The 16,308-nt window shown below is 46.0% G+C and overlaps 1 protein-coding gene across 6 annotated transcripts in view; it reads right to left on the reverse strand.

Moving 5' to 3' along the window:
• The window catches only part of MYSM1 (Myb like, SWIRM and MPN domains 1), a 33,470-nt gene that overhangs the window by 11,328 nt on the left and 5,834 nt on the right, over positions 1 to 16,308 (reverse strand). For all 6 annotated transcript variants that reach the window (XR_003568324.1, XR_003568323.1, XM_027852824.1 and 3 more), the window contains exons 6-13: positions 13,067 to 13,145; positions 11,319 to 11,417; positions 9,087 to 9,826; positions 4,828 to 4,958; positions 3,482 to 3,585; positions 2,916 to 2,993; positions 1,372 to 1,460; positions 628 to 682 (exon numbers count right to left, since the gene is read on the reverse strand). Coding sequence is in view for 4 of the 6 variants with exons in the window: in XM_027852824.1 (XP_027708625.1) it covers positions 628 to 682; positions 1,372 to 1,460; positions 2,916 to 2,993; positions 3,482 to 3,585; positions 4,828 to 4,958; positions 9,087 to 9,826; positions 11,319 to 11,417; positions 13,067 to 13,145 (1,375 nt within the window). In the remaining 2 variants the exon portion in view is untranslated. The remainder of the gene's footprint in view (positions 1 to 627; positions 683 to 1,371; positions 1,461 to 2,915; positions 2,994 to 3,481; positions 3,586 to 4,827; positions 4,959 to 9,086; positions 9,827 to 11,318; positions 11,418 to 13,066; positions 13,146 to 16,308) is intronic.

The raw sequence follows: 16,308 nt of genomic DNA on the forward strand, positions 1-16,308 counted from the left end.
AGGAGGCTACAGCGGGCCATCGTGGGTGACAGCAGAAACAGTACCACGGATGTGGGCAACTGGGAAAGTGAGAGATCGTCACACTGAGCGAGGGCCAGGGATCCTGGATAACACAGTGCGGAGGAGTGTGGAAGGCTACGGATCAGAACTGGCCCAGTGGTGATGGCCCAGGGAGCGCCCCCAGGGACCAGATCAAGGGCTGTCCTTTGATTCATCCGATCGTGTCTGTGGATGGCAGGGCTCTCGGCCTGCCTTGCCTCATGGAGCTCCAAGGGATCCACAAACTTGGAAGGAAAATCATTCCAACTTCATTTCCACTAACCTTCAGCTCCTTCATTATGTATTCTACTGACTGCCCTGACAGCTATGATGCACAGAAGGGGCCCGTGGGCTTCATCAGAGACCGCCTGGCTGTGCGGTCCAGGCCACACAAGAGGTGAAGCACCCTGGGCCTCTGGCCTCTGCTCAGACACATGACGTCAGCCTCACAAAGGCAGAAAACAACTCAATGTCTGTGCCCTACGTGGCCCAGTAAAGGGCTGAGCACACTGCAGCTCTCCACGAGAGGAGCCAATGGAGTGCGACTGCTTTGCGTCCCCCCGTCACAAACTGAGGGGCAACAAGTACCTGCTTCGCTTCGCTGAAGAGACTGCACGGAATCAGCTGGAATGGGTCAAGGGAGCTGCAAAAGGAAACATTTTCCCTTTTAGTATAATTAATGGGAAAGTCAGGAAGGTCACTCCATCAAATATTTTTAAAGTACCAACAGCAACAGAAACATCACATGAGAAAAGTTGACCTGTCTGCAGACTATTCTATAGTGTGGATCCCATGGCACAAGTGGGTGGACACTGGAGGGACCTTCCCAGCCCAGGGAGCTCTGTGACCACCGAAGCAACAGTTGGGGACACGTGGGAAGGACAAGGACAGGAGAACTGTGTGAAGACCCCCCCCCCCCCACTGCCAGGCGTGGTGTGCATGGGCCCAGACATGATGACCCCAGGAGAGCGTGGATGGGCTGTGGCCAGAGCTGGGGAGGGAGGTACCCTCACTGATGAGACCTCAGACTCCCTGCTCTCCTTGGTCCATCAACGCGGGGCACCACTCGCACTCTGCCAAGACGGACCTCTCAAGGCCAAAGTCCAAAGACGCTAGAGTGGAAGTGGTGAAGACAGCACACAGCAGGAGGGACCATGGCCTGGGCATCCTCGCAGCTGAGGGCCCACACTGCCCACGCAGGGTACAACCCCCCTGCAAAGACCTAGACATCAAAGGAGCCCATGTGGCCTGGTTGCTCCTGGGGACATTCTTTCCTATCACTCTTTCAACCTTTTACCCCAAATAACTCTTTTCAAACAGCCAAGGGGTTACCTTTTGGGGAGCCTGGGAGCCCTGGGAACTTTGGTGGGTTTGTTTTTTTCTTCCTCGCTCCTTCTGGCTAACTCCTCAGCGGAGAGATGCTGGAAACAAAAAACCACTTGACCAAACAGCCCTCTAGCCAGGACGAGGTACTGTGTCAAAGCTGAATCCATCTGAAGTTACACCTCCCTCCCTCCCCCACCTGTGCCAGTTCCTATGTCTCCTGCTGGAGACAAGGACACGCTCCAGCCCGATCATCTAGTTGAGAACTGGGCCCACTCCCGCCCAAGCAAATGTCCAGAAGAAAAGCCTGGCCGGGCAGAAGGAGAACAGGGGACACTGGACGCCAGGAAAGAAGTCTGGATGACTTTGGTCACATCTGTGTCACATACTGAGTAAAGCCACCACTAAAAAAACAAACCAAAAGTCCCCTTCGGCTTCTTTTCAGGCCAACACAGGAAAAGCCTCCATAAGCAGTTTACTCAGATGTCTCCTTGTGGTGGGGGTCACACCGTGGTGCCAGTGAGGCCAAGGACCCAGGAGACAGATGGCTGCCACAACCCTGCTCCCCTATCGTGGAAAGACTACCGTGAAGCCTAAAACCAGTGCGTGCCAGGGAAGTGACCACCTTGAGAAAAAGAACCAAAGACTCAGGCTTCAGTAACCATCTGTGGCCATGGGCAAAGGACAGCAGACTGAAATGACAACCAAGCCCTGAGCACTTACTAAGAACCTGTGGTGTACTCGGTGCTCAGGATCCACATACAAAGAATGGAACAACAGCCACTCAGGAGACGCACACACAAATGCGCGACTGGTGCTAGGGCTCAGGAAAAGCTGCAAGGAGAGAGGGGAGGGCAGAGGGCATTCCAGGCCCGGGACAAAAGCACAGAGGTGGGGGCAGCGAGGTGGTGCAGTGGACAGAGCACTGGCCCTGGAGTCAAGAGGACCTGAGTTCAAATCTGGCCTCAGACACATAACACTTATGAGGTGTGTGACTCATGGCAAGTCACTTAACCCTAACTGCCTCACCAAAAAAACAAAAAAAAGCAGAGATATGGCAGATAGGCTCAGGCCTCACCTGGGGGATGGGGAGCTCCTCAGAGCCAGGACCAAAGCCAGGGCTTTGCCCTGAGCCCTTGTGCTCAGTGACAGAAGCTGCGGAGAAGCGGAGCTCCCTGCAGGCCAACCCCAGAGTACCTTGACCCAGGGGTAAAGCGGTGAAGGGGTGGCAGGAGACTCAACCTCTGCCCAGAGGTGAATGAGGCAGTGACAAGGGCAGAGTCGGCCTTGTGTTCGGAGGCTCAGGAATACTGCCAATGAAGACAGCCTCCTCTCAGATAGGGAACCTCCATGGTTTGGGCACGAGGTCTCTAAGGGCCTTCCCAAATGTTGTGACTTAACCGTCTGAAGCTCCACGCTTCCTAATTGCCGTCCTTTCTTCTACCCCATTTCTAATTTGCACTCACTCACGACCACTCTCTCTAATTCAGAGAAGGACAAGTGACTTGGGAGGGAGAGGAAAGGGGCTCCGACGGCTCAGAGGGGGACATTACCTCAAACGTCTGGCCTTCCAAATCTCGGGCATCACACCAGTTCCCCCATGGGTCTCGCACGCGCCGCCTGCGTGCTCGCTGTAATGAGAAGATTACATTAAACATTATCAATCTATTCAAATCAAATCGCTGACAGCAACAGAGTTTAAAATGATGACCTCTCTAGTCAATGCAGTCATCCAATTCTAACAGAATCCTAGCATTGATGGAGAAATTAAAAATAATTGGTTTAACACCGCTCTGGCAGAACAGGTTGTTTTGGGAGTAGGTTTACATGTGAATTTGGAGGCAGTTGGGTTTTTTTGTTTGTTTTTTTTTCACTTGAACAAAATTATACAGAATGCAGCATCGAGTGGAAGCTAGACAAATGAAAGGCTAAGCGGGATGTCGGTAAAAAAAGACATTTCACTTGCCAACCCACTGCACGGACACATGACACAAACTGTCAAAGATGCAGAAAGAGGCGGGGAGAAGGGGAAAGGAGAGGGAAGGACAGAAGGAGACAGAGACTGATGGGAAAAGACGGAGGGAGGAAGATGGCCAGGAGGCCCTGGAGGGCGGCTCACCATCGACTGCAGCCGCTGGGCTAGCTGGTATGCTTCCTCTGCATCTCTGCCGTCTCTGACCCGTGTCTTGTCTGAGGCCTGTGGTCTGTTATACACGGCCTGCTCTATTGGACGCCAGAGACAGTGTCAACTTTTACTTTTCATGAAACGATTTTAGAGGAAACTGATTGACATTCAGGAGATACGAGGAAGAATGGGGCCCTAGAAGTAGGAATGTGGCCTGCCCACTGTTCTGGCTCAGGAGTGTCTAGCACCCAGGCCCTTTCCCAAGCCATTGCTGAGGGGCTCTCAAGAGCACTGAGCTCCCACCCCTCCCTCCCTGGCTCTGCAGGCTCCGTGAGCCACCAGTGATGAGAACAGCAGTCAACAGCAAGGGCCCCTTTAAACTGAGCTGTGGGGCCTACAAGGGTTGGGGGCACACAGGCAGCTTGGTGGTTCTCATGCAGCAACATGAGTTTCCAGAATAATGCATTTTGTACTCAACAAAATATCCTCTACGCTCAGGGCACCTTCAAAATGGGAGCTAAGGAAGCACTCCCACTCTGTTTCAAAACTGGCCAGAAACGTGTCTCCAGTGTAGTCCTGGGAGGATTTCTTGCCTGGAAGCAGAAGAACACAGTGGCCACCTTTCCTAAGTGTTCGATCACCAGGTGTGAGGCTCCTGCTTAATTGTTTGGGGTGGGTTTGTCAATGAGAAGTGGATGAGTGCTGCCTGCATGTATCCCTACCCAAAAACACCCCTAGAAATTCGCCCCTTTGTTGGACATGTGCATCTTCATAATACAAAGGGACACCCCTTTCTGTTTTTAGATGCTTCTGTTAAGGGGAAGTTTGGTCTAATTACTTCCTAATTTTCAATCATATACTGTAATGCTAACTAAATAATAAAAGATATAAATGCAGTTTTAAAAGACATCTGAGGCTGGGGAGGAACCTTCTTGGAAAAAATGTTGGGGTATTGTTCTTTTAAATGAAAGCTGAGCAACCACTGTTTCCTGGGATATTAATTTGGTCACTAATATTCAAGCAATTTTTAAAAGGGGGTTTTGGTATTTGGGGTATTAGCAAATCACCTGCATTTTGTGAATTAACTCTGGGTATTATCATTGACTGCGTTAAATTCCCTTTCCTTTATCTGATTTTTAAAGAACAGCACTATTAAACATGGGGCCAGATTGTCTTCTATGAGAAATTTTCAAAGGCAGGTCAGGAAGAAAATGTTAACAAGTCAATCAAAAGAAAGGCTTCTTAGCTAACTTTTCAAGAACATGTCTCTTCTTTGAAGTTATCAAACGTATCAGCAAGTGCTGTAAAAATAAAAATGTTAATAATTTTTTCTTTTTTACCACATCCAAAATTGATTGCTCCTATTAATTCCAGGTATGTGTGTATCCGTCCAATGCAGTTAACATCGCCACAGTTCTTCAGGCCTGGACGCACCGAGGTCTTATTCAAATATTTCGGTTTGCATTTTTCCCTAATATTTTGGAAATATAAAAATGAAAATTTCATTTCTACAATAACATTTTAATACCTATCATTTCTTAACATTTTTTTTCTCAGTGTATAGTAAAACATTCCAATGCTCTCATATAACTTCCTCAAACAAAGCTATCCTTGCAAAGTAAGAAAGTGAAAAATTTCTGTGATAGTTAAAACAGATCCATTCATTCGAAAAATTATGCAGTAACTGACAAGGTATAGCAGCATCATTTTTGCAACTAGGTTTTTCTTTTTCTTTTTAACTATTTATTTTTAGTTTTCAGCATTCACTTTTATAAGATTTTGAGTTCTAAATTTTCTCTCCTCTCCAGGATGGCATGCAATCTAATATAGGCCATACATGTACAATCATGTTAAACATATTTCCACATTAGTGATGTTGTAAAGAATTAGAACCAAATGGAAAAACCACGAGAAAGAAACAAAAAACAGAAAGAAAAAAAAAAGAAAAGAAAAAAAGAGAAAATAGTGTGCTTCGATTTGCATTCAGACTCCACAGTTCTTTCTCTGCATATGGATAGAATATTCCATCTTGAGTCTTTTGGAATTGTCTTAGATTCTTGCATTGCTGAGAAGAGCTAAGTTTACCAAAGTTGGTCACCACACAATCTTACTGTTACTGTGAACAGTGTTCTCCTGGTTCTGCTCACTTCACTCAGCATCAGTTCATGCAAGTTTTTCCAGGTTTTTCTGAAGTCCGCCTGCTCAACCTTTCTTATGGAACAATAGTATTCCATTATATTCATATACCACAACTTGTTCAGCCATTCCCCAATTGATGGGCATCCCCTCATTTTCCAGTTCTTGGCCACCACAAAAAGAGCTGCTATAAAAATTTTTCTACACATAGGTCCTTTTCCCATTTGTATGATCTCTTTGGGATACAGCCCTAGAAGTGGTATTGCTGGTTCAAAGGGTATGCAGTCTTACAGCCCTTTGGGCATCGTTCCAAATTGCTCTTCAGAATGGCTGGATCAGTTCACAACTCCACCAACAATTCATTAGTGTTCCAACTTTCCCACAGCAACTGGATTTTTTTCTGACATTAAATTCACCAGATTTTAGTTACAAAGAGGCTGGAAATTATAAACATATGCAAATGCAGATCCAGTTTTTTTTTTCCAGAAATAAGCTTAGATAACTGAATTTTAAATGTATTTCATATTATTTTTTAATCACATTCATAGTTCATTATTGGGGAATATCTGTTCCTATTCTGACAGAGTGAATTTTAAAGTTGAAAATGGAGGCAGTGCTACATAACAAAAAGAAGACTGGTTCTGGAGTTCCAGGCCCTGGGTTCGAATCTCACCTAGGTTGCTTAGTGACAATGTGATCTTGGGCCATTCACCTTTTCCTTCGCTGTAAAGTGAAGGACTGGGGCTTCATGCCTAGTGTCTGGGGTTCCCCTCAGATCTATGTCTACAATACTCCTCTGCCCTTTGGTCCTTTGCTCAGACTATTTCTAAAGCCTAGGATTTTCTTTCAAAATCGTACTAGTTGTTGAGAACATCACTTACGCTAATACTATTACAAGACAATGATGTGCCTCGCATAATGTCCTATACATGAGGTAGTCAATGATTGTTGCCAACAATCATGGCAATAATAACTGACATTTATGCGGCACTTTTCATACATGACACCATTTTAGGTGCTCTGGGCCCTATGAACCCATCTCACAGAGGAAGAAACTGAGGTTGAGAACGGCCACGAGCGCTGCCCACATTCAGACGCAGGTCTCCCTGACTCTGAGCCCAGAACTCGTGATGTCAAATGGACTCCACGTGGCCTTCCAAAGTGAGTGTTTTGGTGGCTGAAGCCTCCCATCTCTCTTCCAACACATCCCCCATTTTCATGGTCGCTCCCTCTCCCCTTGGCATCGCTGGAGAAATGCCCAGCTCCCGTCAAGGATGTCCCACTCTGCCCCTGTCCTGCGGAGATCAGTGTGGGGCGCTTGAACCCAGCAGAGAGGGTGTCCACACGGACCAACAGTTGCCAGGACTCTTGTGCCACCACAGACTGTCTTCCACGCCTCCATCTCTAGCCAGGAGATGGATGGACAACACAGGATCCCATGGAGCCCAAAAAGGAGAGAGAAGAAAGGGAGGAGGAGGACGCCAACTGCGGTCCTTTCTTCACCCCTGAGATGCTTCTCTTGGCAAGGTCTCAAAGACAGGCAAGAACATGGAAAAGCCATTTCTGAGGAGGAAGGTCAATGCCAGGACTTCCGTGCAGTCTGACAGAGCTAGACCTGACGCTGGTGAGTCTGAACAAGCCTGGCCATCTGTCTGTCATGAATAACCCTCTGGCGAGGGGTACCCACACATGGAGCCTGAGAGCTCTGGTGCTGGGCAAAGAGGAGGCCTGGGTACTTTTACAATCTTGTGCAAATCTCCTTCACTCTCTGAGGCTCCATTTCCTCATCTGTAAAATGGTAATTCTACCTACCTCATAGGCTTATATGTACATGTGTGGGGGGAGGGGGGAGCAAATTTAGGGTGTCGTGTCAGTATTAGGTATTGCCATAGCTCAGTGAGACACAGCACTGGAGAGCCTAGTCTCCCTGCCAGGCAGAGTACCTTAAATCCATAAGCCAATGGGAACCTCACTACCGACAGGACTAGTCCCATCTTACAGATGCCAGAACAGGCGGCTCACCGAAGTTACAAGCAGCTCTCCTGACACACAGTGGCCATGGCCCACGCTATCCAGCCCCCAGCACAGGACCCTCTAGAAGCCTCGTGACTCGTCCAGGGCTCGCTCCTTTTCCTTCCTGCCTCCCAAACCGTTGCCTTCTGCCCCGAACTCGGGTGCTGCCCCACGTCCCGCATGCCCACTGCGCCAGCAGAGGACGGCTGACAGTTAAAGCAGAACTTCCTGAGGCCTCCTCAGCACCCTCCTCCATTCCCACTTGGCCCTGGCTCCTCTCCCCTGCAGGGCCCAGGCCCTCATCCTTCACCTCCAATTGTTTCGAAGGCCTCCTAATGGGCTTCCTCTCATTGCAGCCCATCCCCCACAATGCTGCCAAAAGAATTCTCCTTAAGCTCCGCTAGGACCCTGTCATTCCCCTGCGGCTCCCTACTGCCTCTTCTGCCCTGGACCCTCCTTCAGAACCCACCCTGTAGGTTTGGGGTGGCCTTCTCTCCCGGCTCAGACAACACCTCCTCCATGAGATCGCTCCTGGCTGCCCCCTTCCTGCTATCCTTAGGTCGCTTAGATCCACCTGTGCTCTGGGGGGGAAGGGGTCTCTCCCCTTAGAAGGGGCACAAGGCCTGGCGCAAAGGAGGGGCTGAGGACTTGCTGACTGTGACCACCCTGGACCACTGCGATTGGCCCGGCCTCCTCCTCCTCTCTTCACCGTCTTCCTTGTTGGTGGCTTGTGGCTAACACTGGACTTGAGGTCAGGGAGACCAAGCCTGTAATCTGGCCTCAGACCCGTGCAAGCTACGTGAGCCTTAGTTTCCCTATCTGCCCAACAGGGACGCACGCTGCTCAGCTAGTCAGCTGACTCACCACCCTTTGCTGGCTCACCATTGCCAACTGGGAAAAAAGCAGAAACTCTTTCTCAGCATGGCCCCCCCTCGCTGGCCCTGCTACCCTGAACACACACATACATCCCAGACAAACCAAATCCTTCCAACAAGTCCCAGACTCTTCTACCCCCACACTTTTGCTTGAGATAGTCTCTCTACCTCCAAAATCTTCTCCTGGCCCCTGCTTTTGCTTTTTAAAAATTCTTTCCACCCTTCGAAGCCCAGCCCGAGGCCATGTTCCTCATAAGGCCTTCTCTGAGCCTCAGCAGCTCTTCCTTGGATCCTTAGAAAGAGGAGAAAAGGTGGCAGGTACATGCTGTTCTATGAAACAGAAACGTTCTACCTATTTTGATTTCCCACCCCACAATCCACTCCCTCTAATAAACAGATGCCGACACTGGAGCAGAGAAGGCGTAATGGATGAAGCTTCAGGAAAAGCAGCAATAACCTGGGCATTCAGGATACTGAGTCCTGCCTAGTTATGAGCCTAATTAAAGTGCTCCCAAGGTCACACAAAAGGGAGCCGGAGTCTCAAAATTTCATTCCGATATGATTTTGTTTCTTACCACTGATCCAAAATGTAATTCCTAATCTTCAAATAGCGTTCTGGTGTCTTGGCCTGACGGCCCTCAAAAAACTCAGGGATGGCCTGCTTCTCCTCCTCCTGAATGCTGTCTCTGTTGACTTCCGCCTCCTGCTCGGGCGCTCTGAGTGGCTCCCCCTCTTCTGGGCTCTCCTCATCCACTTGGCAGGAGGGGTGGAAAAGCATCTCACGATCGAGGACGTCCTTTGGCCCTCGGCCAAGCTCCGGGCCAGTTCCCTGATCGCCGTCCCCCAACGTGGTGCTTCCTTCCACCCCACCCCCGGGATTAGACGTCTGATCGTCGTCCACCCGGTCACATCTTCCACCATTGCAGCTGGACTTCTGCACCCGGGAAGCAACTCCCGAGGCAGAGAGCCCCTCCCTCTGCCCTTGCGAGGTGCTGTGAAGGTCCCCCCTGGGAGTTGCAGAAACAGCCTGGTCTTGTCCCGCAGGAGAAAGGAACCCTTGGGGGTCCGCTTTATGGTCTGTATTATTGGGAACATCAAATAAAAGAAGACTGCTGGGGCTCCTTGGGGGGATGTGAAAACATTCATCTGACTCATCAGTGACGTCCACTTCTTCGTCATCGGACAATGCCTCAATTCTCACAGCGTTCAGCCTAGGGTCAGCGTGCCCTGGTGGGCCCAATGAGGCATCTGGGGGCTCAAGGTGACTGCTGCTCTTTAGCTTGGGCACGCCTTTTCCCAGGCCATCTAATTTTGTCTTACAATTTAAAAAAAAAACAAAAAACAAGAAAAGGAATGTTTTATAACTTAAATAAGAGGCACAAAACAAAGAGAACACTATTAACCTGAGTCTCATGAGTATCCTTGATAGTTCATTTTTGCACACACATGCGCACATGCACACACTGACCTCTTCAAGTTTCACACTTACTCAGCCTCTGGTCATTCCTATTCTTCAAGTAATTAAGACCTTGCTGTAATCACCAAGAATGAGAGTGTAGCCCAATTTCTCTAGCTGTAAAATGAGGGTTGCACAAGCTCCCATCCGCGACCTGGCCTCCAGCTCTGGGCGCTGTGTTTTTAAGACACCAGAAAACTGGAAGCATCCAGAGGAGGACAACGGGAATTGGGGGGTGGATGGGGAGGCCGAGGAAAAACAAGAGGGATCTCTAAGCATTCAAAGGTCTGGGGTGTGAAGGAGTAATGAATGAGATGCCTTGTCATCGGCCCTGAAGCCCGAGGACCTATACCCCACCTGTCGGACCTTGGGCTAGTCACCTCCCTTCCAGGTCAGTCCCAATGATGTGTAAAATGAAGGGCGGGGCCTCGAAGGTCTTCAAGCTCCAAATCTACGCTCCTATGACCCAGGAGTAATATGTGGAAGCTGCAGATGACCTAGGCTCAATGTAAGGCAAAGGACTCTAACAGCAGAAAAGATGGCTAAAGCCAGGTGACCAACTCAAATCCAATCAACACAATCAACAAATACCTCCCGGGGGATGTTGTACGAGCAAACCCCACTAGGGCACAGAGGAGATTTGGTGCCCTCCCTGACATCCCTGTCAGACCCTAGCAGCTTCATCAGAGGCACTAGGCAGGGCGCTCTTAATAAATGCACAACCACACATGCCATGCTCCACAGGACTTATTTTGTGACAGAGCCTCTAAACGACGATAACTTGGGTGGGTGAGGAGGGTGAAATTTTCAAATTTGGGTGGGCTCAATGTACAGTAACATAGAGTTAAAAGAATGCTGGATTTGGAAGCAGAGAAGATGAGGAATTTTCATTTTTTGGTAATTAATCCTGTGGGTTTTTGTTTTTGCTAATTCAAGACTGCATGCTAAAACCACATTTTAAAGTTAAGGAAATCTTCCAATTCAACAGTCATTTACTAATACCTATGGTGTGCCAGCAGGGGCTGGGTATACAAACATGGAACTCACATTCTACTAGAATTTCAGAGGAAAGGTTGGCTTATGATTGCCAGTGTTTGAGTTGAGGCTCAAATTGACTGAAGGGTCAATATTGTGACTTGGGGAATGGCACTGACATTTCCTAGACTTGATCTACTTGTCTAGCTTAGCACACTTCGAGGACGATGACATGACACTTCATAGTAAGATGTCAGGGCCTGAATTGAAAGCCTTGTGTTTTCTGTTTATTACATTCACTGGGAGGTGGTTTCTTTTTTCTGTTTCTCTAAATGTCACAATTTACCATTAACTACACTCTCTAGGTCCCACTCACCTTCTTCTTTAAGTACTGTCTGGCGTAACTTCTGACTTGTAAAACATTTCGGCTTCCTATTAGTTTTGCAATTTTGGTCCACCTCCGGCCAAACTTGGCCTGCCGTAGCAAAAAAGAGAAATTTTAAAACGTTTTTGTTAGCTTGGAAATAGAGCCTGGATAGGTATGTCCTCTTAAAAATTACAACAACAAAAAAAGGAGCACTCATCACAAAACCACTCTCACTTTCCTTCTAACGCTAACGAGTGAGCCAATAGTTAATCAAATCATAATTACTGCTGACCTGTGAAAACTGATGACCCCGTGCAGTTAAGTAGCATAGACTCGGAGTCAGAAAGAGCGGAGCCTAAATCCTGTCTGAGACACTTAACTCACTGTGCACCTATGGGCGGGCCACTTCTCTTTCAGCAGTTCCCTCACTTGTAAAATAAGGATAACAGCCCCTACCACACAGGGCAATTGTGGGGATGACATGAAATAACATGGGTAAAGTACTTTTCGAACCTTAAGAATGAAAATAAAAATACAAATGAAAAACTCACAACCCCTCCACCCTAAACAGTGCAAGACTTTCCCAGTTACGTGGGTTTTTAAAAAATAAGCAATCCATCAATTAAAAAATAAGCAATCCATACTGATGAACAGCTTATATAAACAGAACAAAGCTCTTCCAGAGTCCAAGGACAAAAGTTAGACAATAATCATTCATGAGAAAAGACAACAGGTTTCTTTTTTCATCTTTAAGAACAACCAAATATCACTACTACTCCCTAGGTACAGGCCTTTCACAAGGGCAGTGGTGGTTAACTCTGGGGCCTATTCCTCAAACCCCTGAGGACACCTGTCTACCCTGGATCCTCTCATTCCAGACTAGTCTCCAGGTAGTCTCTGCCCAACTAAAATACCAACGAATGGCTGCCTTTGCTCCTGCACTGCTCAAAAAAAAGGGTGGAGGAAGAGATGTGGTTATATCTACATTCAAATATTACCATGGTGTCACAGTGAAGAGAACATTATCAAAAAGCTCATATTTAAGATTCAACCATACTAATTTCATTTAATAATCTCTGAAATGTATATACAAATTCCTAAAGGCATGAAAAACTCTATTTTTGACATTCAGCAACATTTAATAGTAAATATACTCTGTATTTTTTTTTTAAACAAGAGGGTACAGGGAGGGTATTTTACAGTTGTACTGCTATGTGTAAGTTTTCTATACTGATTATCTATAAACATTTGAATTGATCTTTATGAAACATTTATGCAAATAGGTTGTTTCTGGTTTCTAACCAAAATGAATCCATTTTGATTGCCTGCAGAATTCCAAATGCCTGAATTAAAAGGAAAATTTCAGGCAATTGCCAAGATATTAACGATCCAGATGAGCAGGCATTAGGTAAACATCTAAGAACTAGGAGGATTTTTCACTTTTTGTCTTGATACTTGGCATCACATAGTCTAATTTCTCTAGGTCAGAAAAAACTTCTTTTGTGGGTTATGGCTGCTTACAATAAATCACAATGACTTTAATGGCTTACTATGTCAGGCATCATATTCTGGATCTAGTTTATTGTTTCATTCACCTCTAGAAAAAATGTGAAAGATGCAATTATAAAAAATTTCTGAATTGGAAATATGTAACACTTGATCTCCTCACTACCAGCTATCACACCTCTCTGTGCTTAGGAACAGCTAGAGCTGCTAGAATAATTTTATCTGAAATGATTAAAAAGGCTCTTCTTTACCAGGCCTTGCTCAAATAGCTCTTTTTCTCCCTCCGTCCACTTGACTGAGGGACTGGCTGGCTTTGTAGGTGACTGAATCCTAAAAAAGAGAGGGGAAAAGAAATAACGTATGAAAAAAGGATCACAAATAAACAACTCATATCCGATACAACCAGAAATCATATGATTATGGGTTACATTCAAATTCTGAGGTCCAAATCAGGGAAGTTATAAGTTCAGGGGCACTTGGGAGGCACATTCTTTTGGAAAGAATAGGGCTAACACCAGGGAAAAACCATAAAAGGACCAAAGTGTGATAGGCAACAGGAAATATCTTCAATAAAAAAAAAAAAAGTATTGGCTGAAACAAAATCAGCCAACACTTTTTTTTTTTTAAAGGCAATTGGGGTTAAGTGACTTGCCCAGGGTCAAGATAGTGTTTGGTCTGAGGCCAAATTTGAACTCAGGTCCTCCTGACCTCAGGGCCGGTGCTCTATCCACTGCGTCACCTAGCTGCTCCAGGATCAGCCAATACTTGCTAAATCTTCAGATCAGAATCTCTGCTTTTTACTACTTCATGTAATTAATGGCAAGAAAAACCAAATGAGATAAAGGCGATAGATAACATCTATGTACTGCTTTTATGTCTTTAGAACTTAATAATATCTCTATGTCATTATCTATCTATGTAGATAAATGCATATAGTCAGTGGGCTAGTTGACAATGTTCCTTGTATGACCTTAGGGAGATATTCTAACCTATCCACCTCAAATAACTTTTTTTAAAATCTATTTTGATTTATCAACAATCACTTCCATAAGCTTTTGAATTTTAGATTTTTCTCCCCCTCCGTCCTACCTCCCGTCCCCAAGATGACCACAATCTGATACAGGCTATACACATACATTCCTATTAAACATATTTTTACATTAGTGATGTTGTAAGTAAGAATTAGAAACAGTAGGAGGAACCACCAGAAAGAGGAAACAAAACACAACAGAAGGAAAAAAATAGCAAATAGTATGCTTTGATCTGCATTCAAACTCCATAGTTCTTTCTTTGGATGTGGATAGCATTTTCCATCATGCACCTCAAATAACTCTTTGAAAACATTTAAAAATACTCAGAGACAGTCTAGTGCTCAAATACCCAGCAATTACAAGACTACCTTTACTAGTCTATGCCTGAATGAGAGACAAATGTAGTCCCATCAGCTCCTTAAGATGGACAGAGAGGAAATCTGCAGGGGCTTTTTTCAGGATGCAAATGCACATTAAAACATCTTGAGAGAGAAAAATATCTTTAATAAGAATATATTCAATTCTTCATTTCGGTTTCCTCTGCAAAGGAGAATGACGATTAGACTGAAAATGACAAAAGAGAATGGATAGGGAGGTGATCCTTGAGGTATGAAGAGGAGGAGGCCTCAGCCTAGACAAACTGCATGCTCGGGTCCTGAGAGAACTGGCAGATGTTTTAAAATAGGCCCGTCAGTGAAAGATCCAGGGAGATGGGAAAGGTCAGACACTGAAGAACAGCCAATATGACCCTAATTTTTAGAAAAGGAAAGAGAACAAAGCCTGCATATTGGCCAAGGAGCCTGATGGACTCCTGCAACAATTCTAGAATGGCTCGAGAACGTCGAGAAAGGAAGCAGTGATTACCAAGAGCCAGCACCGGCTTCAGCAACCACAGGTGGGCCAGGCTAACTTCATTTCCTTTTTTGACACAATTACTAAATTAGTGGATGAGGAGAATGGCACAGAGATAGTTTAGCTGGGTTTAAGCAAAGCTTTTCCTGAAGTATCTTGCACTCTTCTTGTAGAGAAGACGGAGAGTCATGAGGAAGACAATAATACTGCCAGAAAACTGCAGAATCAGTTGGACAGCTGTACTCAAAGAGTGTATTAGTTGTAAACGGTTTAACGTCAGCCTGTCAGGTCTCTAGTGGACCATCCTAAGGATCTGTGCTGGGCCCTGCGTGGGTTAGCCTTTTTATCAGAGACTCAGATAAAGGGGTTGTTGCATGCTCAATTCAATTAGACCAAGCTGGGAGGGAGAGCTCACACTGGATGAGAAGCAGGACCTAAATGCACCTTTTCAGACAAAAGAGCCCTGGGCTAAACCTAATAAGATGAAACTCAATAGGGATCAATGTAAAGTCTTGTCAAATGAGATAACTGTCAAACACTGAGCACAACACAGGTGTCATATAAATGCTTATATCCTTTCCTCCCTTGTACCTGAGTAGAAAAACAAGACAAAACAAACAAACAAAAAAAATCACAAGTATAGGGAGAATTTAGAAATAGAACGCAGTTGTGAAACAGACCTGGGAATTTTAGGGGCCTGTGGGCTCAGTACGAGTCAGCAGTGGGATACACAGAAGAGCACAGTGCCAGGAACAGAGGTAACAGCCCCATTGTATTCTGCCCTCCCTTGGAGCCCTGTGTCCAGTTCTGGGCACCGCTGATGAGTTGGAGAGTCCAGAGGAGGAAAGCCAGGATGGCAAAGGGCTTACCTAACAGTCCATATCTTATGATAAACCGGTGGATGGAACAGGGCACGTTTAGCCTGGAGAAGACTCAGAGGGACCCAACAACTCTTCAAGCAGTTGAAGGGCTGACCTGTAAAGGAGCTAGAATCCTGTTTGGCCCCAAAGTGCACAACAAGGACTTGCTAATGGAAATTGCTAAAAGAAAAAACTGAGGCTCAACATCCAGAAGACATTCCAGCATGCAGAACTGTCCACAAGTGGAATGGGAGGCTGAGAGCACACCCTCTTTGGAGGTCACAGGCAGAGGCAGGATGACCGCTCATCCAGTACACTACGATAGATTCTGTTTGTGTCTGGGTCTGGCCTCCCAGCTGCCGAGCTTCCTTCTAACTCCCCAATTCTGTGATTCTTTACTTAGTTCCTTTTGTTTGCTCAAAAACTGTTTCTGTTATTCTGGAAATTCACTGCAACGGAACATGCCAGAGAATTCAACAAATGGCACCTCAAATTGCTCTATTTAGATTTAGCAAACTTTCTTACCCATGACCAGATTAAATGCAAATGTCATTTGGAGTCCAGTTTTTCTGACTGACCTATAACGACTCGTCTCTAAGGGGCATGTGTTGGTTGACTGAAATTCACTGCATTCATAGTCAACTAAAACATGATACTTATATTCTTTCCAAAAGAATTTCCAAAAGAAACCCAATTTTCTCAATGTCTCTCATATTTTCACACAATCCACGGTCAAGAGAATTTTGTCAT

This window comes from Vombatus ursinus, unplaced genomic scaffold, assembly GCF_900497805.2.
Source record: "Vombatus ursinus unplaced genomic scaffold, bare-nosed wombat genome assembly UNPS02009824.1, whole genome shotgun sequence".
Classification (NCBI taxonomy): domain Eukaryota; kingdom Metazoa; phylum Chordata; class Mammalia; order Diprotodontia; family Vombatidae; genus Vombatus; species Vombatus ursinus.